Raw genomic sequence first — 24270 nt, 5'->3', positions numbered from 1 at the left:
GCGAAGGCAGGGTACACCCTGGACAGGACGCCATGTAGAGACAGACAACCATTCACGCTCACATTCACACCTACGGGCAATTTAGAGTCCCCAATTAACCTATCCCCATCCTGCATGTCTTTGGACTGTGGGAGGAAGCTGGAGAACCCAGAGAGAACCCACGCTTACACGGGGAGAACATGCAAACTCCACACAGAAGGAACCCAGGCCGACCCTCTTGCTGTGAGGCGAGAGTGCTACCCACTGCAACACTGTGCAGCCCTCCATTAAAACATTTATTATTTTTTGTTTTGGTCATTGTTAAGGCATATAAGGCAACAAACGGACAACTAATGATGAATGGATTCCTGTGTGTTTAAAGTGTATGAGGCCACGTACCTCATTGACGTTGATATGGTAGGTGTTTTCATCAAAGACTGGAGGGTTGTCATTCACATTGTCCACAATTATAACAATGACGAGGCCCAACTGGAAACAAAAACAATATTATTACAACTTTTGCATATTTACTACAACTTATTGATAAATACATTCTGACATCCATCTTTGAGCTGCATGTAGATCCTATATGAAAAGTTAACACAGGATACAATTTAGTCTGTATGATCTGCTTAAAAATGTGGAACAGCAGAATCCCCCAAGCTTCATCAAGAAACACCCTCTCAAGAACCTGGAAAATGTCTACAAGCATCCAGAGCAAGAGCTTGTATAACCATCTTAAGAGCATGTACATATTTTTCAAACACCCTTTACAACATGTTCAAGCACCTTTTAAAACCTGCTCCGGAAACTTTGTAATGCCCCTGGAGAACCTTTATAACTCTTTATAACCACTGCAAGCACCAAATATGTCCTCAATAATGCGTAAAAACCTCTTCAAACATCTGGAGAACTTCTTCAACACCCTGTAAAACTTCCTCAAACCCCAGAAACTACTCAAGCACCTATGCATTTTTTTCAAGAACCCACACAGGCTCCTTAATAATCTGTAGAACCCCTTCAAGAATCTGCACAACCTCCTATAATCCCTTGAGACTCTCCTTGATCACCTGTACATTATTTTCAAGGACTCTTACAGGCTCCTCAGGCATCTGTCCAACCTCTTCAAAACCTTTACAACCTCCTCAAACCCCCAGAGAACCTCCTCAAGCACCTGTACAATTTGTTTCAAGAACCTGTACATGCCCCTTGAGTATATGCAAACCCCCTTTAAGAACATCCACAACCTCGTCAAACCATTTGAGAATCTCCTCAATCACCTGTAAAATATCTTCAAGAACCTGCACACACTCGGCATCCTCTTCAAGAATCTGTACAACCCATTCAAACCCATAGAGAACGTCCTCAAACACTTGTTTTTTCAATAACTCATACAGGTTCTTCAGGAATCTGTAGAAGGTCTTCAAGAACTTTTCCAACCTCCTCAAACCATATTGAGAACCTTCTCAAGCACCTTTTAAAATATCAAGAGCCCGTACAGGTACCTCAGGTATCTGTAGAACCTCTCCAAGATCCTGTCACCTCCTCAAAGACCCAGAGAACCTCCTGAAACACATTTTTCAAGAACTTGAACATGGTCCTTAACAACCTGGAGAACCTCCTCAAGGACCAAAGAATCATCTTCAAACACATGTACTTCTCTCCAAGAGACTGGAGAAGCTTATTAAGCATTTCAAGAGGTTTCAGGAAAATAGGACCTCCTGTTTGCTTTCTTTCTTTTTAATTCTCTTGAGTGTTGCATTGTGGGGCAGCATTACATCTGCATGCTGTCTTAAAGTCCCAGTCGGCAACATTTGTTTGATCATATTCACTGGAGCCGACACTATGCTCCGATAGAACATCATAAATCATCCAGTTTTAGAAGGAAAAAAAAGCGCCTCTAGTGCACATAGAGCCTGTTGTTTGTTTTGCAAAAATAGACACTGCCCGGATCATCCTGTCCAATCAGCATGCAGGGCTGTGTTCGTGCACACACAGAGCCCCTCCCCCCTTGGGTCGTACCACTATCACAGGGGGGAGGCGGAGGGAAGTAGCAACAAGCTTCCAATTCCTCGTTAAAAACCGAAACGAGGAGGTCCAAAACAACCAAGGAAAAGAAAACACCGGTGAACAGAGTCAACATCGGACCTGCGTTTCAAAGGTGGCGTGATCTAAGGGATTTCAAAAGGCACGAAGTCGAGGGGAAGGAGCTCGGTGGTCGTGGGGGAGGAGGGTGAGAGTTGTAAACATTCAAAATCTGACAGAGTGCCCTCGATCCGCCAGACTTGCCGACTGGGACTTTAAAGTGGCAGTCCATAAGATTTGAGATGCGTTGCTTCTAGCGGCCTCTGTGGCGTTAGATGGAACTGCAGGTGAGCTTCTGGGACTCATCTCCCTCACCAACAGTGTCTCTCATTTGTGTGATGTCTTCAAATGCTCCACACTGAAAGGAGGTCCGTGGTTTTCCCTCGTTGGCATCACTTTGCTTCTTGATGACTTTACTTCTTCACTTCCATTAGTTTGTTGTTTCTTTTTCTTGGACTGGAAGTTGAATGGTCTTCTTTCTCTGCCTGTTGATCCTCCATTGTGAGTCAGCAGTAATGAAATGTACCTGGTCAAACACTTTAGACTAGAGGGAGCCTGACTCAGCAGACGGAAGTTACCGATTTCCCATTCCAAGTAAACGCAGCATACTTTGTGAGTAGCTCCACCTGCAGATCAACCGCTGCTGACTGACGGAAAAAGATCAAACTCATTTAGAGTTTAGTGGGAATGTGTACAAGCACAAGTACAAGCACTGTCATTAGTGGTCACATGATCAACCACCATTGTTTTAACTCACTCTGTGATAGAGAGGAACTTAAGACAATTAAATAGATTAACATTTTACAGACTTCACTTTTACAACAAAAAAAAACATTCAGTCATGTTCAGACCACAAAGTGAACTGAGAATGAAATACAGTAGAATGCATGAAGGTGTTTACCTCGAGGTTTGTGGCTGTTTCAGTGCAGGTGATGTTGACAACATGAGACCGTAAGGTCTGCAAACAAGACAAACTCTAATGACCAACAGAGCTATGTTCAAGGATTGGTATCTAAATGGAGATGTGGGATGGATCTGGTCGACACCATTAGTCGTCACCTACCTCATAGTCCAACACCCTCGCAGCTATCAGCTGGTTTCCTGAGAGCAGGAATGGGTTGTTGGGGTTTGCAGGGGGTGTGAAGGCAAGGGTCACCCCTGTTTGTACTGAGATTGTCTGCACGACATCACCCACGGCATTGTTTTCTGCAAATCTTATAGAGGGAGGAGCAGCACAGACTGTTGGGAGAGAAGAAGAAATGAATGAGTGTCATACCTGCATGTCCAGTACGAAGGATCAGAGGGTGAGTTTGAAAACGTGAAATACTTTGACGTTCTAAGAGGTTCAGATCGAGCTTGTGCTAAAATATTATCAAAAATATGTAATAAAACATGTGTAAATGTAGTTTTTGTTTGATTCGAGTGGAGGAGTTATGCATCCTGTTTACATTTGAAGATAATAAGCTCAATTTTAACCAAACTATTTTAAGAGATTCATCGAATGAAAAGTGCATTACAAATACAATTTATACTTTATTTATTTGTTTGTGTGTGTGTGTGTGTGTGTGTGTGTGTGTGTGTCTGTGTGTGCATACGCAGGACACAAAAGGAGGTGTTTACTAAATGAAAAAACTTATGAAAAGTACATTTTCACTTTACACACACACACACACACACACACACACACACACACACACACACACACACACACACACACACACACACACACAGAGACTTCCACACATTATTACTGAGGGCGTAAGGGAAACAGTTTCATGGAAAGTGAAACACAATTCAAAGGGGAAGCAAACACTGATACTGGTTGAAGTTCTCCTAACTATACAACAAAAACAGTCAATATTGGTAGTTCTGCTTCTCCTATGCATTTCTGAAAAATATTGCTTAGGTCAATGAAGTTGAAAAGTACGACGGCGTATTAGGACCACTGTAGAAAAAAATGGAGCCAGTGAGGTGGGCAATATTCGGAGGAAAAAAAGTCGCAAATTTGTGACCTTATAAAGTAGCAGATTTGTTACTTAATTATAACGGCCATCGAGGAAGTAAACACATTGATTGACTGGACGTTTGCCGTTGCTATGACAAGTGAAAGCTACTGCTAGAATTTTAGCCAAACCACCCGATCAATAAACACCCATAAGATGACAATTTGGCCTCATATTAAATTAACCAACAATAACCATAAACATCATCACCCTAAGGACCTTAACGAGGCCTTGTCATACGTTGGGATGTATTTATTTGCGACTACATGGCCCTAATACACCGTCGTAGAGAAGACATAAACAAGTCAAAATGTAAAATGTCGGCCCTTATTTATTGAACTGAAATATGTCTTAAACAGTCCTTAAATCTCAAAACGGATAGATAGATAGATCTCTCAGACAGACAGACAGACAGACAGACAGACAGACAGACAGACTATGTCCACCTGTTATATACTGTTTGTGGTTTATTACACCTAGCCTAAGTAGGTTGGTTGTTATTTTGGTTTGGTTTCCATCTACACAACACACACGTTACATGATCACACATAAGGTATTTCATGGATACATGTGCATTTGTAGCTCAGGTTGTAGCAAACAGCTGTTTGCCTGCAGGATGGGAGTGTATTTGTTCAGCCTGCGGGTCGGGAGGCATGGACTCTAGACATCTTCCCATTTGTAAAAACTTGTTTAAAAAGTTTTCTTTTCTGCTGCACACGAGATGAATTTGATTTAATGTGCCGCGTATGTTTACAATTGATTGTATCAATTGATGAATAATCGTGGTGTGAAATCATAAATTGAACGTCAGCACATATTGAAAATGTCCCCACCCTTCCCCTCTCTGCCACACACAAACATCAGACCCTGTTTCAGACAACTGAGCTCTCTTTGGTTTTTATTCCACTTGATTCTCTATCTCAACTCACTCATTGTGAGTAGTTGGAGCTGGACTCTATGTGACATGTTAGCGCATGTTACTGGCTTCTCGAAGGTGACACCAGCAGCTAAACAAAGAAGTCTCCAGTGAAGCAGCAGATAGCAGTACTCACTGTCGGCGGTGGACGCTCTGAGGAGAGTCAGAAGCAGAAAGAAGAAGGACGTCCTCACAGTGAAGTGTGGATGAATCCCGTCCATGTCTGTCCTGTCTGAACCGATCCTCGTCTGTCTGTCCTCGGCTTATCTGCTCGGCTTTATGGCTGCTGTGGACTTTTCCCTGTCATAAAAACATCACATATTTCCGTGTGTGTGTGTGTACTGGGAAGTCATAAAATCTTATTTGTGACAAATTGTCTTATTGTCTCATTCATATGGTTGACTTGAGGCACATCATAGTTAGATGTTTGTAGATATAGAGATGTTTTCATTAATGATAGCCTCTATTAAATTATCCGCCAATGTCTTCATACCAACATCTCCCCTAGGATCCTCTTCTCCAATCTCCCTTCTTCCAGAGGTCATGTGTCTCCTTTTATAGTTGGCAACAGCGACAGAACAAACATAACACATACACATAGTCATTATGCATATAATAGGTTCTACAAAACCAAAATGCACTGATCCAAGCTACTACTAATCGTACTACTATTAGTGCTGTTTTGTCCAAAACATGTACTTCTTCAATGTACCTAACATCCCCAAATACAGTGGTACCTGTACCTTTAAATGTAAAGCTCCTTCAGACTGGAACGGCTCAGTATGCATTCAAAACATCTCTTTTTATTTACTTGCAAGCAGTTGCTGTAAATGTTTTCTTCACGTTTGACCCTTTCTGTTTGTTTTGTTTTATATACCCAAATAGTTGGTAAACTTTTTGTTACTCATTTCTTTGATTGATATATTTTTCTCTTGCCTCATCATAATTGTGCATGAATGTATTATATATGGAGGTTGTCTTCAATAGGGAGTTGGTGGGGCGGGTGAGGTGGGCTGAGGGAGAGCTTGAGCTTTAGCGAGTGTGAATGTGCATGTCTTGTATTGTATTGTTGTATTGTATTGTTGTATTGTTGTAATGTTTTTGTCCTGTGTCTCGAGGACCCCCTTGAAAACGAAATGATGCATCACAAGGGGTTATCCTCCAAACAATACATTTCAAATTTCAAATACTTGTTGCATGCAATCGGTTATGTGTTTACTACTGTATATGGAATATGCTAAATATGGAAAAAATTGCCATCCTTTCCTCGTCACCCTAATGGATATGGAAATAAAAGTGATTCTAAGTGATTCTAGCAGCTTTGCTTGGGGAGAGGATTTTGATTACTTAGAAGGAAATTACCGTTTTTCCTACCGATCACAAATCTAAACAATATTCTCCAATTTACATTTTCGAACGGGAGTTTTCTGAAAAAGGACATTTCTGTGTTGAAAAAGACGTTTATATTTACTATTTAATATGTGAAATATGATTAAAATCATAAACCATAGTCACTTTCTTTTTGTGTCTGGGGGAATTACACCTATATGGAAATAGTTATATGTTCATTGCGATACTTTGTGAACTACGGGAGTTGAACCTCTATTGCCTGCACCGTAGGCACCGTTGCTAACTGTTACACCACAATTGACTGTTTCATTCAGTTATACACATTAATTCGGGCCGTAAATGTCTGCCACGCCAACTATCTCTACTTTGCTGCAGTTACGTTGCTCCGCTTTCTAAGGATGAGCTCGTTTTCTACATAAACACTCAGTAATATCTAATAACTCTCTCCCGGTTGCCATGGTGAATCATAGTATCAGATTGATGATGGCTTTGTAGAGTCGGCAGGCAAGCACGTAACTCAGAGTTTACATACTCAGAGTTGATTGAACTAATTCAGAACTGCTTCAGTTGGTTGACTCAGAGTTCAGGGTTAGGTTCAGAGTTCAGGGTTAGGTTCAGAGTTCAGGGTTGGGTTCAGAGTTGGTTGAGCCTGCTTTCTGGAATACCCCCCTGTACAGCTATATCATGAAGAGCATCTAGAAATGTGATGATGTTGTGTATTGTATGGACCTATTTTGCATGATGTACAGAAACCCTCGAAGACTCATGGTGGCACATGAGATATTTCCCCTTTGCTACCCCGGGCCGTGCACAATTGCCCTTTGGCCAATTGTATTAAGACTCCGTCGACTTGTTTTGCTCAGGTTGAATCCGGCCTCATCAATGTAAATAAAGGGTTAGGGTCATGACGCTGTGCAGCTCCATCCATGGCCAAGATTCTCTGTAACAAAAAATACATATTGTGGATGGCTATGTGGTATTGATATAATGGTATCAGCTGTTACTGGATTACACCAATACTGTATTGTAAATGTAAAGGACTGTAACACTTATACATATTGAAGTCCTTTGACCCTGACACAGTTGCTTCATGGTCATTTTGTTCTTAACCAAGATGTGTCTTATAGTGGTAATGCTTACTCGGTTTATGTTGTTGAACACTTGCCTATCTGCAAGTATTTGGTGCCGTAGCTGCTGGAGACGGATTGAATGGTTTGCTCTGAGGTCCACAATGGCAAGTTCCTGCTGTTGGATGAACAGGCGTTGGCTTCCACCCCCAAAAGGTCTTCTAGTCATTCTATAGAAAAATGCAACCACAAATTGTTTTGGTATGCTTCTTTTTTACAGTACTGTATGTACTGTAATTTACTGTGTATACCATACCACTGTACTGAAACATCTCAATATATGTAATCACGGTATGTTTCACAAAACTACCAATTTCGTTACAAAAGGAGCATTAGCTACCCTGCAATACAGTACATGTGATACGGTAATGTGATATGGTACAGTACTGTGAATACTCTAGATACCATCTGAGATGAGTAGAAAGTAGAGAGTTGAAGACGTACCTGTTTTCCAGTCGGAATGTCCTTATTATGGATGAAACTGTGAAACGGCTTAGATTAGGGTGGACTCCCTGCCCAGCTTCCCTCGTAGTCAGGCCATGGTTTATGACATCGTCCACCAAAGTTGCTCTTATGTCATCGGAAATAATGGTCCTTGCATGGCCTCTTCGACCACGTCCTCCTCTTCCTCTTCTTCTACCTCTACCTCTTGCTCTCCCCCTGCATCCATGCTTGATAAGTTCTCAAAATGACTTCCAGTTTTTTTCAATTGCTAAAACACAATTTTGCAAACTAGGCTGCTAGTACTATCAAAATACTTAACACAATTCACAAAACCACAAATCCAAACTGCAAAATACCTCATATATGCTGCAAAATGAAGCTATGCAAGCAAAACTTCATATAACATGACCAAAATCAAACTTTTGCTCCAAATTCATTGCATTCATATTACCAGATTGTTGTCTCACCAACTACACCCTGTTGGGCATAATGAAAAGCACTCTGATCTTTAGTATATTTTGCTAAAATAGTACATAAAGTAGTTCAAATTGTAGAGGATTCTTCAGGTTGTTCACATGCACAGACATATTTGCAGATAAACACACATGCTGTTGAAACATGTATTTATTTATTTTTTATTGTTCACCAAACAAGTCAGTGCAACATAGTTGATGGTTGTAGACATGAGCAACTAAGGTTGGTCTCGTTTCATTTGAAAGTTGTTGTCTTCTTTGGCTATGACCTCCTCTACCAACTCTACCTCTCACTCTTCCTCCCCCTCTCATTCTCCCCCTCCCTCTTTCTCTCTCTGCAACGTCTTCCAATGTTGTTGTTGTAAGAAAAAAAGGTTCTCACCTGCAGTCTTTTAGTGCATACTTCCTGATTGAAGTGGTAACCATTACAGTTTTTCTCGATTGTTTACACACATTTTCTGAAAGCATGCCTCATACTCTCAGAACTCTACACACAAATCAAAAAACATACACACAATGGGCAAAACCCCTCAATTCTCCTGCAAAATGAAACTTTACATTCAAAACAATGTTATTTCTTCTCAAAATGGTATTTTGTTTTCAAATGACACACACAAACCATCATATGAATAGACATTTATAAGAACCAGTTGAACACTGATGTGCTCAATGTAAAACACGATGAGCACTTCTTCTCCATTTACCATAATGACTTAGGCCTTTTTTTGTTCAGTGTTACACTCACTACAGACAGTACATAAATGTGTTGTAAAATATTTTAGAATATTGTTTTTATATATTTTATTTTTCCCACAAGAATACTGAAATGTATACAGATTTCATCCCAACCAACACAAAGTTGCATAGTGGTCTACATACAAAACCAGAAGAATTTACTGTATACAGTTACAAAAACAACAACTATCCCGCATCCTCTCTACTGTTTCGGTCTGGCCACAGCACCTCATCCACATCACAGGCAATGCAAGCGATGGCCAAGCAGCGGGGGAAACATCGCCTAGCATGGCAAATCCATGCTAGGCTTCGCCTCCTACCCTCACTCCTCTGGCTCTGCCTCTGTTGCCAATGTTGGCATCCATTGCTCCAAAACAGAAGAGCTCACCTGTTGCCCTTTTATGCTAATGCTCTGATTGCAAATTGTAAAACTGTGTTGCAGGTGTTTGCCCATGTGATGAGTCAGTGTGCATAGTAGGGAAATTAACTTTAGAATTTTGAATGGCAGTGTGTTCCTTGTGAAAACAAGAGATTTTCTTCATGAAAATTGTGCCAAATGCAGAGAATTGTGTGTCGTGATTTGAAAAAAGTGTGTTTTAGAACTGCAATTTGAGTGTAAGGCAGGAATTGTGCTTGCAGTTTAGCAGAGCTAGTTCAGGGTGTTGGTGCATGAGTTACATGTTGTGGTCATTGTGTCTCAAGTACCAGTATTTGTGTGTAAACAATTGAGAAAAACTGTAACATATTTTGGCCAGGTGGAACATATAGTGGCCAATTAGCTCATTTTGAATGGCCGTGTTTTGAAATGGCAAACGTGATTTTATGTCAGATTGTAAAGCAGAGAAACATGTTCAGTGCATTTAAAAAGTGCCATTTTGAATTGCAAAAAGCGTGTAAAGCAGAAAATGTGTTTAAAGTTTTGGAGACTTGAGAAGAGGTTTTGCTCTCAGTGTGTCAGTTTAGATATTTGTGCTATGCATGTCATTTTAGTGTGTTAGAGATTGAAAAAAAACTAACTGAGGCCTTTTTGTAGCTGGCTGATTGGTGTTCAGCATTGTAAGTTTTTTTTTCAGGTGTGTATCTTAGTGTTTTCAATGACCCGATGTGTTTTGTATTTTGAATAGATGTGTCTTCCTAATGGTAGGCTACGTGTCTTATGTATGAAATAGTGTGTAGTGTGCAGGAGCAAGTGTGTTGCAGAATTGCAACTAAAGTGCAAAGCAGCACTTTTGTTTAAGGTGTGGTTACATGTGTATTTTAACAAAAACTTCAAGTTACTTTGGTCTGAGCATGGGTCTGTAGTGTTCAAGCAATGGGCAAAAACGGTAAAAGATCATTTTTCAGTTTAGAAAGTCACACTTTGTGGTATGTTTGTCGTAGACGCAGTATTATTTGGTTCTGTGTGAAACTGCTAGTGAACTACATCTTGTGGCGCGCATGTACGTCACCAACACAGCCGTTAGCTTGGCTTGCTAGCTAGCTAGCTAACTTAGCTGCAACAACGTATTCTCATGAATTTTCGTATGGAAACGTACGAAAAGTTATGTACAATTTTTACGTGTTTTATCCTACGAATATCAAAATGACGCCAGTGCGCATGCGCGATTCCCTGCAGTGAAAAATGCCTTCCATTCCTTTCATTTATAATGGAAAATGCAGCATAATGCATCATTTTAAAGCTGTTTCGGCATTAAAGTACGTTTTGATGACATTCCTAGCAAAAAATATGCATTTTGTTCTCATATAATCCTTCAGTGAATGTATACGATCTTTCGTTTGTTGGTTAGGTTTAGGGTAAAAGTTAAAGTTAGGGTTAGAATTGGAGGAGCCTGGTATCAAACCAGCAATCTTGCGGTCGTTATCTCACCTGGTGTGTTTTATCCAGCAACTCTTTTTATCAGCCGGGAACAGGGGTGGATCTACCGGGATGGCAATGGCAAGGCGGTTCCACCCTAAGAAAGCCTTGCCACCCCAGTTGGCAGCTTTGAAATCAAAGAAAAGTTGTGGCTGATCAGACATTTATGAGAGTGAATTTCTAATATCGGACTGCAATGAATGAAGCACGAGACAACTCAAACTGAAATGGTATCCGACTCACAGAAACAACCGGTAACCAACTATCTATGAATAAATGAGAATAATCAGAAATGTGCAGGGCTAATGGTTTGAAAATATAGTTTTCCTGTAACATTATTATGCTGTTCCACAGTTAGTTAATAACCTTAGGAATATAAGAATAAAAATGTGCTTTTCTGTTTCGGGAAGCTCAGAGTGCTGTGGAAGAAAACTCTTCAGGTCCAATTCTGTAGCTGGTTCAAATGAGGTTTAATCACTGACAGTGGAGAAAAGAAATTCACAGTGTATCCATGAAGATCCAGTCTCTCGAATGGCCTGGCCGAGGTGGATTTATACAGAACATTGAGGAGAACAAAAGGGAAGGCGTCATGAGTGGATTTGCATTAAATCAACACATGTCTCTCTGCAGAGGAAGAGACATCTGTGGATGTCTACAAGGTGTGACCGTTCTCGGGAGAGCTAGACGATGTCACTACAGGGGTCACTCATCGGGCCTTGATCAATGTATGAAAGACAAATGTTACGGAGACAGTTCAGGAAGAGGGAAATATCAGATACCCCTTTTCCACCGAGGCATTTTGAGGGCCGGTTCGGAGCCGGTGCCCAATCGCGAACCAGTTCTTCCTGTTTCCACAGACAAAGAGCCGGCTCTCGGCCTGGAAAACTGGTTCCCGAGCGGCCCCAACTCTTTGCTGGGCTGGAACCGGGCCCGGCTTACGTTAGGGGCTGGGGGCGGGGTTAACGCTCGAGGCAACGGGGGAAAATATGCTGCTGCGGAGTTTTACTAACGTTACTGTTCCCGGTAAGTTTCATTTTTAAAATGTTTCACCTCGTTTCAAACCAACGACACATTTCTGTTTAGTTTACCAAGCTAGTGATTACGTTCGTAACAGCAGCAACTAGTGGCTTTGCTTCCTCGGGTAATGTAAGCTGACTGGCTAGCTAGCTAGCTAGCGTGATATTGCTAACAACAACATTAGCATGCCACCTTCTGACTGCCGTTGGCTCACTAAACGTTACCAACTACCAACGTGACTAAACATCTGTGTTCGCAGCGTCATGGACACATGGTTTGTGTTTGTAGAGCTGTCGGACATCGGTGATATTGAACGGAGGTCCAACCTGCAGATGACTAAACATCAAACATTCTGATCTATTGATCACACACTGTTCTACACTTTAAAAAATGTTGTGATTTTAGTATTTTGTGTATTTTATTGTTATTGTATTATTTGCCAAAATAAACACTTTTTCTGAAGAGACATGTCTGCTATGCTTGAAATTAGCGCTGCGGGGAAACCTCAGACGTATACAGTGACGTAATGACGTGGCTCTCTGGGCTCTCTAGCCGGTGGAAACGCAAACAGGTTCTCGGACGGTTCGCAAGTTGAACCAACTGCGAACCAGCACGAGCAACGGCCCGGCTCTTGAACTAGGTTCGCGTTGGTGGAAAAGGGGTAAAAGAGTCTTTTCATCAAGACGGCAAGGGTTAAATTCAATAGAAACAGCTCAGCAGGACATTTGATGTTTAGAGAGAAAAGAACATTATAACAAAACCAAATAAGAATTGTAAGGTAACACATTTTCTTCTACAGTGCTCACCTGAGAAATACATGTAACCAGGGACGTCACTGGGATTTAAAGACAGGTGGCTTAGCCCCCAGGGGAAGCATCTTTTTAGTACTGTATTAGAACTACAACCAGTGAAGATGTCCAGCTAGTAACAAGTTAAAAGCAACACACATGGTCTTCTTCTATTCTCTTGTGTTGAACAAGAGTTACTGTCATGTTAACATTTAGACACATTAAAGCTGCATGCTTAGAACCTGATGATGTAAATGTGTCTTAAAGTGATAGCGTATCTAATTCCTCTCTCCATCACAGAGGAGGAGGGTCACATGGGAGAATTTGGGTAGATTGAAGACGAGGCGTGCTGCAGCGTTCTGGATACGCTGCAATGGTTTAATCACAGAGGCCGGGAGTCCAGTCAGGAGAGAGTTGCAGTAGTCAAGGCAGGAGATGACCAGTGCTTGGACCAGGAGTTGCGTTGCATTCTTTGTGAGGAAGGTCCGAATCCTGTGGATGTTGTAGAGGGCAAATCTGCAGGATCGGGCACCAGCAGTGATGTTGGGGGTGCAGGATAGTAATACTGTGATGAATACTGGGATGAAGAGGAGTTCGGTTTTATTCAGGTTAAGCTTGAGGTGATGTGCAGTTGTCCACTGGTGGAGAGATGCCAAGATGTATGAAAGCTGGGATTACAAATCAGGGTTATTCCACCAAATATTGATTTATGAACTCTTCGCATTAGTATTGTGTTGTTTCAAAAATAATTATGAACTTGTTTATTTTACATTATTTTGAGGTCTGAAAACACTGGATCTTTTTTGTTATTTTGACCAGTAGTTATTTTCTGAAAAAAATGCTGTAAATGTCAATATATTTTTTAATAGAATAAATCAAATATGTTCATTTTACTTGAACACATACCTATAAATAGTAAAACTAGAGAAAGTGTGTGTGTGTGTGTGTGTGTGTGTGTGTGTGTGTGTGTGTGTGTGTGACATACAGTATATATATATATATATACTGTATGTCTGGCCTTAGTCAGCACTAAATATGACTGAGAGTCTTCACAAGCATCTGCAGATGGTGATGGTTGTCATTCAAATGTTATCAACCTTTCAGAGTCAGATATAATATCTACTGGTGAGAGTCATCAAATCAATCCTGTTACTGCTCCCCAGAGGAGGAACCCTTTAGACAACCACAATCTCTCCTGTGGTCCCACCCTCAGGACAAACGACGTCCTTTGCAGTTTTTTTTCAGTCGCTAACAAGCGTTTGTCCAACCAGTTGTCACATTTTCAAAACTCTAAACACAATTAGCACAGCATCAGTCTTTTGTGGCCATACCATTCACACATGTCATGTTGTTTTCACACAATATGCAGTCAGTGAACACATTTCCACCTCCAAAACAAAATTATGGATTGTTTTTGTATTACAGTTTTTTTCAATTGTTTACATGCAATTTTGAAAACCGGGTTCTTTTTTTTCAAAATATAATCCCAATTATCCAAACACCACATTCACTTTGCATAATTCCTAGATTGTTTGCAAAATGACACACTTCAGTCAAAACATACACACATCAGTCAAAACATATACACATATTTGTGAAAATGCTATTAGTTTTCATTTAACCAACACGGTCCTCAATGATCAGACACTATTGTAGCCAGTTTCACACTGCTGTGATAAATAAAAAAACACATTTGTAAAAAAAACTAATTTTAGGAAATAGCATGTGCTAGATTTTTGGCCAGACATTGTTATGTAAGTGATCATTTAGATGTCAAAAAAATAGTGACAAACCCACAACATTCTTCATGATTAGTTTAAGATATAGGGAGAATGTACACAAATAGGCCTACTATAAACTTACCAAGCACAACACTGATGCTGCAGACTGAATATTTCAAGTATTTATTTTATCTACCTCTTCCTCTCTCTCCTTCTTCTCCTCTTCCTCTACCTTGGCCTCCTCCTCTACCTCCTTCTCCTCTCCTCCACCGCCTTCATCTCCTCTTTGAGCTCCCCCTCTCATTCTCACTCTTCTTCTTCTTCTTCTTCTTCTAGCTCCTTCCATTTTTGTTGAATACAGGTGAACTCACCTGGGGCCCGTTTCACAAAGCAGGTTCAACAAACTCTGAACCTAACACTGAACTCTGAGTTGACCAACTCTGAGATGGGCAACTCTGAGTTTTCGGTTTCAGAACAGCGGTTTTGAATTCGTTCAGTCAACTCTGAGTATGTAAACTCTGAGTTACGCGCGTGCCTGCCGACTCGACAAAGCCATCATCAATGGAGCTCCGATACTACGATTCACCATGGCAACGGGGAGAGCGTCATTAGATATTACTGAGTGTTTATGTAGAAAACGAGCTCATCCTGAGAAAGTGGAGCAACGTAACTGCAGCAAAGTAGCGATAGTTAGCGTGGCAGACAATTACTGCCCGATCTAATGTGTATAACTGAATGAAACAGTCTATTGATCTAAAGGTAATAAGTCTTTATTTTCAGAGTTGCAGAGCGACACTGTGGTGTAATGGTTAGGACAGGGGTTCAACTCCCGTAGTTCACAAAGTAGCGCAATGAATGAATTATCATTTTCATTGGGTGTAATCCCCCCAGGCACAGAAAGAAAGTGGCGTCAGTTGAAAATTAAGCTTAAGAATATTGCGCAAATACGTTGACTAAGGCATATGATTTTAATCATATTTCACATATTAAACAGTAAATATAAGCAGATATTTCAACACAGGAATGTACTTAAACATTTCATAAATCTCCCGTTCGCAAAAATTCTACCTCCGCAAAGAATCTGGTTGCGGATTATGTCCGCGATATGAAATGTTGAAAAGGTCGGAGAATATTGTTTAGATAATATCTAATGTGATTGGAAGGAAAGGTAATCAAAATTCTCTCCCGATGCAAAGCTGCTAGAATCACTTTTATTTCCATATCAATTAGGTTGACGATGAAAGGACGGCACATTTTTTTCAGAGTTGGTTCAGATTCCGGAAAAAGGCGGAGACATGTAGGGAGAAACTCACAGTTTGTTGAAGCAAACCTGCTAGCGAGCAGGTTAGGTTCACGGAGTATGTTACCCGGGTAACTGACTCAGATTTATGCTGAACTGGCTTTGTGAAACCGAAAAACCAGAGTTTCCCTCATCTCAGGGTTAACTAACTCAAGGTTTTCACTAAACCTGCTTTGTGAAACGGACCCCAGGTGCCTTTTATAGCACACCTGAGTGCTACATTTTCAAAAAAGCACATTTGTGCTTCCACACTTGGTGGATGTGAATATCCAATTTGTTCATTAGTGTGGTCATTGGCAATCCGGGGCTTTGTAATGACAAGGAAGTAACCTCACAATCCTTATCTGTGTCTAAGGTGTGAAAATGTGTGTAGCGTTTTACAAATCCCTGTGTGTAATGTTTTGCAAATCTGTGGAGGTGTTTTGCTGCTTGGAGTAGAATTTCGCAAATTGTGTGGACATTTTTATTTTAGTGTGTAAACAATCGTAAAAAACTGTATTGACGAATGTTAACACACAACATCCCACAATAGCAAAAACAATATTCCAAACCATAGATACAGTATCAAAACCTCTGCTTCTGCAATGATATCAGTTCGTAAACAATATATCTCAGCCGATAATAAACAAACAATTGAATAATTGACACACAGCTGATTTATGTTGGGTAAATTGGGCCAACCACAGCTGATTCCAGTCTGGCTTAGACTCAGTGGCAGGGGTTATTTTTTCTATTACATTGAAACTTATAGAGTAAAAGGAGGACTTTGAGGAGTGATGTTTTCAGAAACAGAAAAATACTTTTTATCTGGGCTTTTTTTTGTTCAGAATGTTCTTGTGTGTTTCATGGATATTTTGAACAATGTAAGCAATACTGTAAAACTTTTTCTGTTCTATCATACTGTAAACAGTATCTCTACTGTACCTCCTGTAGTAAACAGTAAAGGAAAAAAACTGATTTGCTTTTTACTGGAATGCTTTTGAATGTGAACATTATATTACATTCAGTTCCCAACCACGAAATTTAGTGTAAAAACGGTGGATTGCAGGTTTTGCATGCAAATACCTGTAAAACTGAAACATAAAAGTCTATGCAGTTATTGTAATGTCAACAATAGCCAGTATTTTGAAACCTGGTATACTTTGATTGACTGCATGTACCTTGTGAAGTGAAAAAAAATGTTATTCTTTGACAGAATAATTTCATTTTGAGTCAGATTTCCAGTGTTTTGGTAAAGTTAGTGTGCAGAGAAAGATGTGTTCTATTTTAAAATGAAGAGTTAGTATATATTTAACAAAATGTGTTTTTGAGAATAAAATGATCCATTCCCCCAATTGTGTTTTGTAGGTGTGAGTCTGTGTTAAGAGTTTAGAAAAAGTATCTGAAGTATGGGTAAGTGCTTGTTAGCGATTGAAAAAAACTGTAATAGTTCAGACTTTTAGTCTCATTGTTCACATCAATGTATCGGAAAGATCAGCTTCTTTCTCTGGCATCAACAACTCTAATGTAACAATCCTTATGAATAAAGAGTAAAAGCATTACCAAACACACTAAACACGTAAAGTACTCCATAAAACTTACTTTAATAACAAAGATTTCTGTGTTTCCAAATATGATTACAGCTTTATTCAGTACATCAGTAACATGTTTGTCCTTCTACCATCAGCTTCAATGTTTTCTTCACATCTACAGGTCAATGGGCCAGTTGTTGTAGACGGATGGACACATGTATTGTTTGAGCAGCAGGTTCACCCTCTCCGAGTCTCCTCCCACCCCACTGTGGACCAAAGCACAGCGACACAGTGAATGTTAAGAGGGTATATTCATTATTGTTTTGACGTTTATTATTACAACTTATCATGTGATATTGTTATACAGTAAAAAGATGTGCTTGTTGAGATGTGGTTAGAAAAAGAAAAGATTGGAGTTATCAGTTTCTGTTTCATTTTTGAAGAAACGGACCAAAGATGATTAATAGAATGCCAGTTCTCAAATAGTGTTCATTCACCCCGCTTGTAAAGAGAACCAGGCCTTTGTTTGAAAGTTACATTCTGATACGTTTCTCCTGTTTTAAAAGTATATTTCATCATGGTGTAGAAAGGAGCCTCCACTTTTGTATCTGCTGTTGATGTGAACTCACCCCTTCATGTCCATTCCATGTTTAATTGCTGATAGAATAATGTGTTCTACAGCCAACACCTCAAGCCACTGTCTCTGTTTAACACCATTTTCATTCACTGATTATTTTAATCATTTCTACTTTGCTGGTTTTTGGCCTCTCCTAACATCACTAAGCCAAGTGGTTCAACAGTAGACTGTTGCTACAGTCTGAGTGTCGCACCTCTTCCTGACGCCCTGCATGCGGCGCAGCAAGGAGCAGATGGAGCTGTGTTTGGCTTTAGAGCGCAGGAACTCTGCGTATCTGTTGGAGAACTCGATGTCTCCCAGCTGCCTCCTGCGGTCCAGACCTGGAGACAGTAGCTGCCTGAAACACAACACGGCATCTTTTTTAAGGCACTTTCACAATTTAGATGTTAAAGTGATGGTTCGGAGTAAAATGCATCCAAGGTAATTTCCACCGTGACATCCAGCCAAATACCCCTTCGGAAGCATTTTTAGCGATGGTCAGCATTTAAAAGAACACTTGCCTGATAGCTTCTATCCTTGGCTGCTATGCTACCGCAGCGTAGACGCCACTTCCTAACTAACCCTTAAAAGAGATGGCTCAATTTAAAGGGATTGGCAAAAAAATGATTGCAGCCCACGATAAATTAATAAGTGAGACAGGTTGAGGGAAGTACACCACATCCAGTGGCCCTTTGTGTCCTGCCATGCTCCTTTTCTTCCACCAGGGTTTCTCATCGGCATGGTCAGGAGTGTAATGACTGATAAATGACATGCTCTGTTGAAACACCAGCATGAGGCCCATCATCTTAAACTTACCAGGTGTTGCCTACACTTTTATGATTTTGCCATCCTGTCTGGCATGATGAATCATAAAGATTCAGTTAACTCATGTGTTAAACTCATGCAGATGCGTCTCCACTTACACCACTTGGAGTAAACCAGCCCAGGGCCACATAGGCTTGCTACTCTTGAGCACGTCAGCACCTGGGAAATGCACTTTTTGTTCAGTCTGAAGGCACCCTACAAAGAGCTGTCACACCTGAACTGTTTGTTGGAGGGGATTCTAACTCAGGATAAGTAAACGGCCGGGAGCAAAGCAAAGTCAAGCCAACGGCACCAAGACTGCATGGAAAGGTCTCTGACCACATTTGCTGTTTTTGGTGACATGGGAGCAGCCAAACCACAGGACTGTGCCAAAGTGGAAATGGGTTCAAAAACATGACTGGACCCAATTGAAATAGAAGAGTCAGCATCTGTCTCCCACGACAATGGATGAGTCCAAACGAGGCACCCCAGGTACTACAGTTACACCCTGATTCCTCTGGTCAATGTCCTGAATTCACAAAAAGGTTCCGGGAAAAGTTGAGGCCAATTCAACAACATTTGTGGACCTGAAATGTATTCCCACTAAAAAGGCTGAATCTTCTGGTCTTGAGGGGTCAGCAGCTAATTTGCACATTGCAGTTTGTGCATTGCAGACTACTAGCTCATCATTCTGGTACTCATGTGTCCTCGTATTTGATGGTCATGCAGTGGATAATGTAGCATTGAGCCATAGATGAAGCAGAGCCAGAGAGGTTTTGTTGCCTACATTTCAACGTTAAGTAGTCCTCTGTGGAGCTGTCCCTCCTACCTGAAGTCACCTCCACTGAGAGCTGAGCTGTAGCAGATTCTTCGTTTGATGTGTCCATTGCAACCACCTGGAATCAGGAAGCTTAAGTTGAGTTCTTCGTAGGAAAACGGCCTATCAATGTGTTACGAGATTTGTCAACTCACTTGCAGAGAGTATGTGGCCTCTGGGAGATCCGTGGTCATGAATAAGTAGCCACCAACGATAGAGAAACCACTGCTCCCGTTGACGTAGTACACAATGTCGGGGTTTAAACCCTGATTGAACAGAAATCAGAAGGTTACTGCCACACATCAAGGTGACAGACAACTCTCATTCCTCAAACACTCAAAGCGGATACAATGCATATTCAGTTGTACAGAAGTTCACCACCTTTAGTTCACAATGAAGCCAACAAACAAACGTTGAGCTCTTCATCACTTTCCATTTGGCCACTAAATTGCAGACATTTTTTGTTCACTATTTGTTTGTTTACAGGCTGCCTGATCACCTGGTTGTGTTTCTAGGCAGTTTCTTAATGACTGGGTTCGCTGAACTGAGCTATTAACTTGTTGAGTACAATGTTATTATTACTGATAAAACCCATCCATCCATCCATCCATTTTCCTCCGCTTATCCGGGACCGGGTCGCGGGGGCAGCTGCCTGAGCAGGGACGCCCAGACTTCCCTCTCCCCAGACACTTCCCCCAGCTCCTCCGGGAGGACCCCAAGGCGTTCCCAGGCCAGCCGGGTGACATAGTCACTCCAGCGTGTCCTCCCGAGGGAGGCGTCCAGGGGGCATCCGATGCAGATGCCCGAGCCACCTCAACTGGCTCCTCTCGATGTGGAGGAGCAGCGGCTCTACTCCGAGCTCCCCCCGTGTGACGGAGCTCCTCACCCTATCTCTAAGGGAGCGCCCCGCCACCCTGCGGAGGAAGCTCATTTCGGCCGCTTGTATCCGGGATCTTATTCTTTCGGTCATGACCCAAAGTTCATGACCATAGGTGAGGGTAGGAACGTAGATTGACCGGTAAACCGAGAGCTTCGCCTTTCGGCTCAGCTCTCTCTTTACCACGACGGACCGATACAGCGACCGCATTACTGCAGCCGCTGCACCGATCCGCCTGTCAATCTCACGCTCCATCCTTCCCTCACTCGTGAACAAGACCCCAAGATACTTAAACTCCTCCACTTGAGGCAGGAACTCCCCCCCGACCAGCCACCTTTTTCCGGTCGAGAACCATGGCCTCAGATTTGGAGGTGCTAATCCTCATCCCGGCTGCTTCACACTCGGCTGCAAACCGCCCCAGGACATGCTGGAGGTCCTGGCTCGAAGGAGCCAACAAGACCACATCGTCCGCAAAAAGCAGGGATGAAATCCAGTGGCTCCCGAACCAGATCCCCTCCGGCCCACGGCTGCGCCTAGAAATCCTGTCCATAAAAATAATGAACAGGACCGGTGACAAAGGGCAGCCCTGCCGGAGTCCAACATGCACCTGGAACAGGTCTGACTTACTGCCGGCAATGCGAACCAAGCTCCTGCCCCGGTCATACAGGGACCGAACAGCCCTTAGCAGAGGGCCCCCGACCCCGTACTCCCGAAGTACCTCCCACAGAATGCCACGAGGGACACGGTCGAATGCCTTCTCCAAGTCCACAAAACACATGTGGACTGGTTGGGCAAACTCCCATGAACCCTCGAGCACCCTGCGGAGGGTATAGAGCTGGTCCATTGTTCCACGGCAAGGACGAAAACCGCATTGTTCCTCCTGAATCCGAGGTTCGACTGATAAAACCATCGTAATAAAACCAGATTTTTTCCTTGAATAAAAGCTGAATATCTTAAATGTCCTTTTTTTGTGTACAGTGTGTTTCAGTGTTTCACCCCAGTGGCAGCAAAGTCATCATCCGTGGCGAGGATCTGCAGCGGTTCGTTCTTGTTGGTCGGGTCCATCGCCATGATGCCCACTGCGATGATGACGCCTTCGTACTGAGGCCTCTGAAACTGTGGAGGGTGGAGACTCTTCACCTGAACCTCCAATGTGACGGTTGTAGTCGCAAACTGGAAACTGTTGATACTCTGAGCAGCCTTGGAGAGAAACAATGGGACCATTAGCCATTTCTTTCAATGGATGACACATTTTACAATTTATTGATTGATTTTATCTGTTCAATTCGATTTTTTGTTAATTGTTTCTCCCTATAAGTTGTTATTAATGCAGTTTTAAAAACCTCCTCAAGCTGCCAGGTATGTAATTCTGATGGGAAATACAATTTATTTTAACATTTAATTGTCTCCTATTTGCAGTAAAACATCATTTCACTGTGTGTTTAATGGGTACTACATCAAACTGAAATCAATAGTAGATTAATCAATTAATAGAGAGAAAAGAAATTGGCAACTAATATAAACCTTGATCTTGATCTCTTTCATTTATTGAATAATCAGTTTCAACATTGTTTAAGTTAAAATGCCCAAAGGTCACTGATGCAAGCTTCCTTAATATGATATAGTCTTCTATAATATTAAACTGAAATAGTTTGGTTTGTTTGACAAAGCAAGTGATATCTGAAGCCATCAAATTGGGTTGTCAAATACATGTTAGGGACCAAATGACTAATAGATGAGTCAAGAAAAAATTTGTTTTTGTTGTTGTTTTTTAATCATTAAAATGAATAAAGATGTGTTTTGAGGAAATAATGAAAAAGCTCCTTTTTTTCTCAAAAGGCCGGATTTCAGAGGATTATTGACTCAAATGTTACACTATAATGTTCCATTATAAACTGTATTAATACAGTGACGGATTATGAACTACTGTCCCTGGGCTGGGATGCATAAAGACCCCACCCCACCCTATTTGTGCAAAAGTGGGTGCAAATGGGGGAGGGGGGTCTGGGGGTCCTCCACCAGATAATTCTGAATTTGGTAGATGTGATTTCCTTTGCTCTGGTGCATTTTGGTGATGGCCAGCTGGAGAATGGCGATACCTAAATTCGTTCAGATTCATGTCTCGATTAACATTTGATTCAATGCTTTCATTCCATCATTTCAACCGTTCAACCGGATAAAAACAAGTTTAAAAAAATGTCTTTACCAGAACTGTCAGCGTGATCGTCCCCAACACATCGGCCGGCTTCAGCATGGTGATGTTCCCCGTGTTCTGGTTGATCTCAAATAGACCACCATCATTTCCTGAAAAGGCAGACAGACTGAGCTCATCAACGACTCATGTCTGTGGATGAAGACGGGACTGAGGAAGAAACCGCTGCTGCTTACCGCTCACGAATGAGTACGTAATCGCCTCATTGATGGCTGAGTCTCCGTCGATGGCGTAAAGCGGTCCTGGCTTCAGAGGTAACACCCCGGTCTGCAGAGGAGAAACACTTTAATTATCACCAACGATGAAAGTGGACTTTTGACATGAACGCAGTGGAAAGCAAGAGACTGACTTCAGGCCTCAGCCTACTTCAAACATCGTGTTTGTCAGATTGTCTTACACCGTCTGAGACCTTTCTGACAAGGACTGGATGCATCCAACTATTTTTTCAGAAACCAACAATCATGCACACTTTATGCAAGGATTTGTCAGACGTGTGGAGGTGTGAAAGTAGGGGTCCATTTTTCACTACTACTTCTCTCTTTTCATTCCGCCATCATCACGGAAAGAAGATTCCTCAATAAGCCGCGATTGCACTGCTACTGAACTTTGGTTTGCAGCATAATGCTGTTATGGGAATTTTGGATGTTTGTAATTTATAATCAGAATCTTTGTCAGGCCAGACGTTGATCCGCATCTCCTCTTCTCAGCTGTTATGCTATGACTAAAATGAATGCCTGTGTGTAGGTGATACGAGCATGAGTGCCACAGGACATAAGATAATTTCAGAGGACATTATAACATCTGTGTTCTGTACATCTTGTCTTTGTCTGCACATCTTGTCTTTGTAAGATAGGACATGAACCGTCTTTTGTCTACGGTATGATTCCTCCTCCTTAAAAGGGAGATTGCTGTTAGACTCAGGGTCGTTTCTGCTGACTCTGAACCTTTGCATCAGAAGGCAGGGGTGAACATTATTTTCCTCTGCAGACTTAAATACTTTGTCGAATAAACCTCGGAGAAAAAGCTGATCCTGGTTGTTGATCTTTATTGGGCAGATTCATTTTTCCACAACAATGCCAAAACTCCTTTTTGCAAAAATACAAAACATGCAAAACATCACCGCTAGTGTCTAAGAGTGTGCACTGTTATCCCCTTTTGTATGATTCATGCCATCCAGTCTACAAAGACAGACAGAAAACAGCAAATTGATGGAGGGGAGATCGTGGAGGCAACACTTGACACACAACGGTCTAATTTCGTTGGTTGAAGAATGTCCAGAACCTCAGTCAGGGAGCTGATTGGCTCCTGATGGATAAAATAATCCATTTCAGGCAAAATCACATCGTTCTACGTTGGTCACTGGACAGTATCAGCGTGGCTCACCTCTTGTTCATTTAAGGTGACCCTGCCGGTGTAGCCGTCACTTGGGCAGAGGACAACCCCCCCAATCTCGTGCTTGCTGCATGGCTGGAACCACGGCCGTCTGTTGTCCACGTCTACAATGGTGACCTGGATTGTGGTGGTAGCAGTGAATGAAGCCCTGCTATTGGCCAGTGCCAAAGGTGTGTCCTTTAAAACAAACAAACAAAAAGACTGTTTATTTTAGGACAACTTAGCTATTGTATGATTGGCGGCATCAT

General features: G+C 41.7%; 1 protein-coding gene across 1 annotated transcript in view; it reads right to left on the bottom strand.

Annotated features, from left to right (window-relative positions):
- LOC311018806 (protein dachsous-like) overlaps window positions 1–24270 on the bottom strand; it is a gene marked incomplete at its 5' end in the record, with an annotated part of 55981 nt that overhangs the window by 11190 nt on the left and 20521 nt on the right. Inside the window, 9 exons of the mRNA XM_084017877.1 lie at window positions 379–468; window positions 2966–3022; window positions 3128–3303; window positions 19554–19620; window positions 19697–19807; window positions 21415–21618; window positions 22625–22722; window positions 22807–22897; window positions 24014–24199. Coding sequence (XP_083874003.1) covers window positions 379–468; window positions 2966–3022; window positions 3128–3303; window positions 19554–19620; window positions 19697–19807; window positions 21415–21618; window positions 22625–22722; window positions 22807–22897; window positions 24014–24199 — 1080 coding nt within the window. The remainder of the gene's footprint in view (window positions 1–378; window positions 469–2965; window positions 3023–3127; window positions 3304–19553; window positions 19621–19696; window positions 19808–21414; window positions 21619–22624; window positions 22723–22806; window positions 22898–24013; window positions 24200–24270) is intronic.

This window comes from Eutrigla gurnardus (assembly GCF_963514095.1).
Source record: "Eutrigla gurnardus genome assembly, chromosome: 9".
In the NCBI taxonomy this organism is placed as follows: Eukaryota; Metazoa; Chordata; class Actinopteri; order Perciformes; family Triglidae; genus Eutrigla; species Eutrigla gurnardus.
The sequence above is the reverse complement of the archived record's forward strand: the minus strand, read 5'-3'. Positions and strand labels throughout refer to the sequence as shown.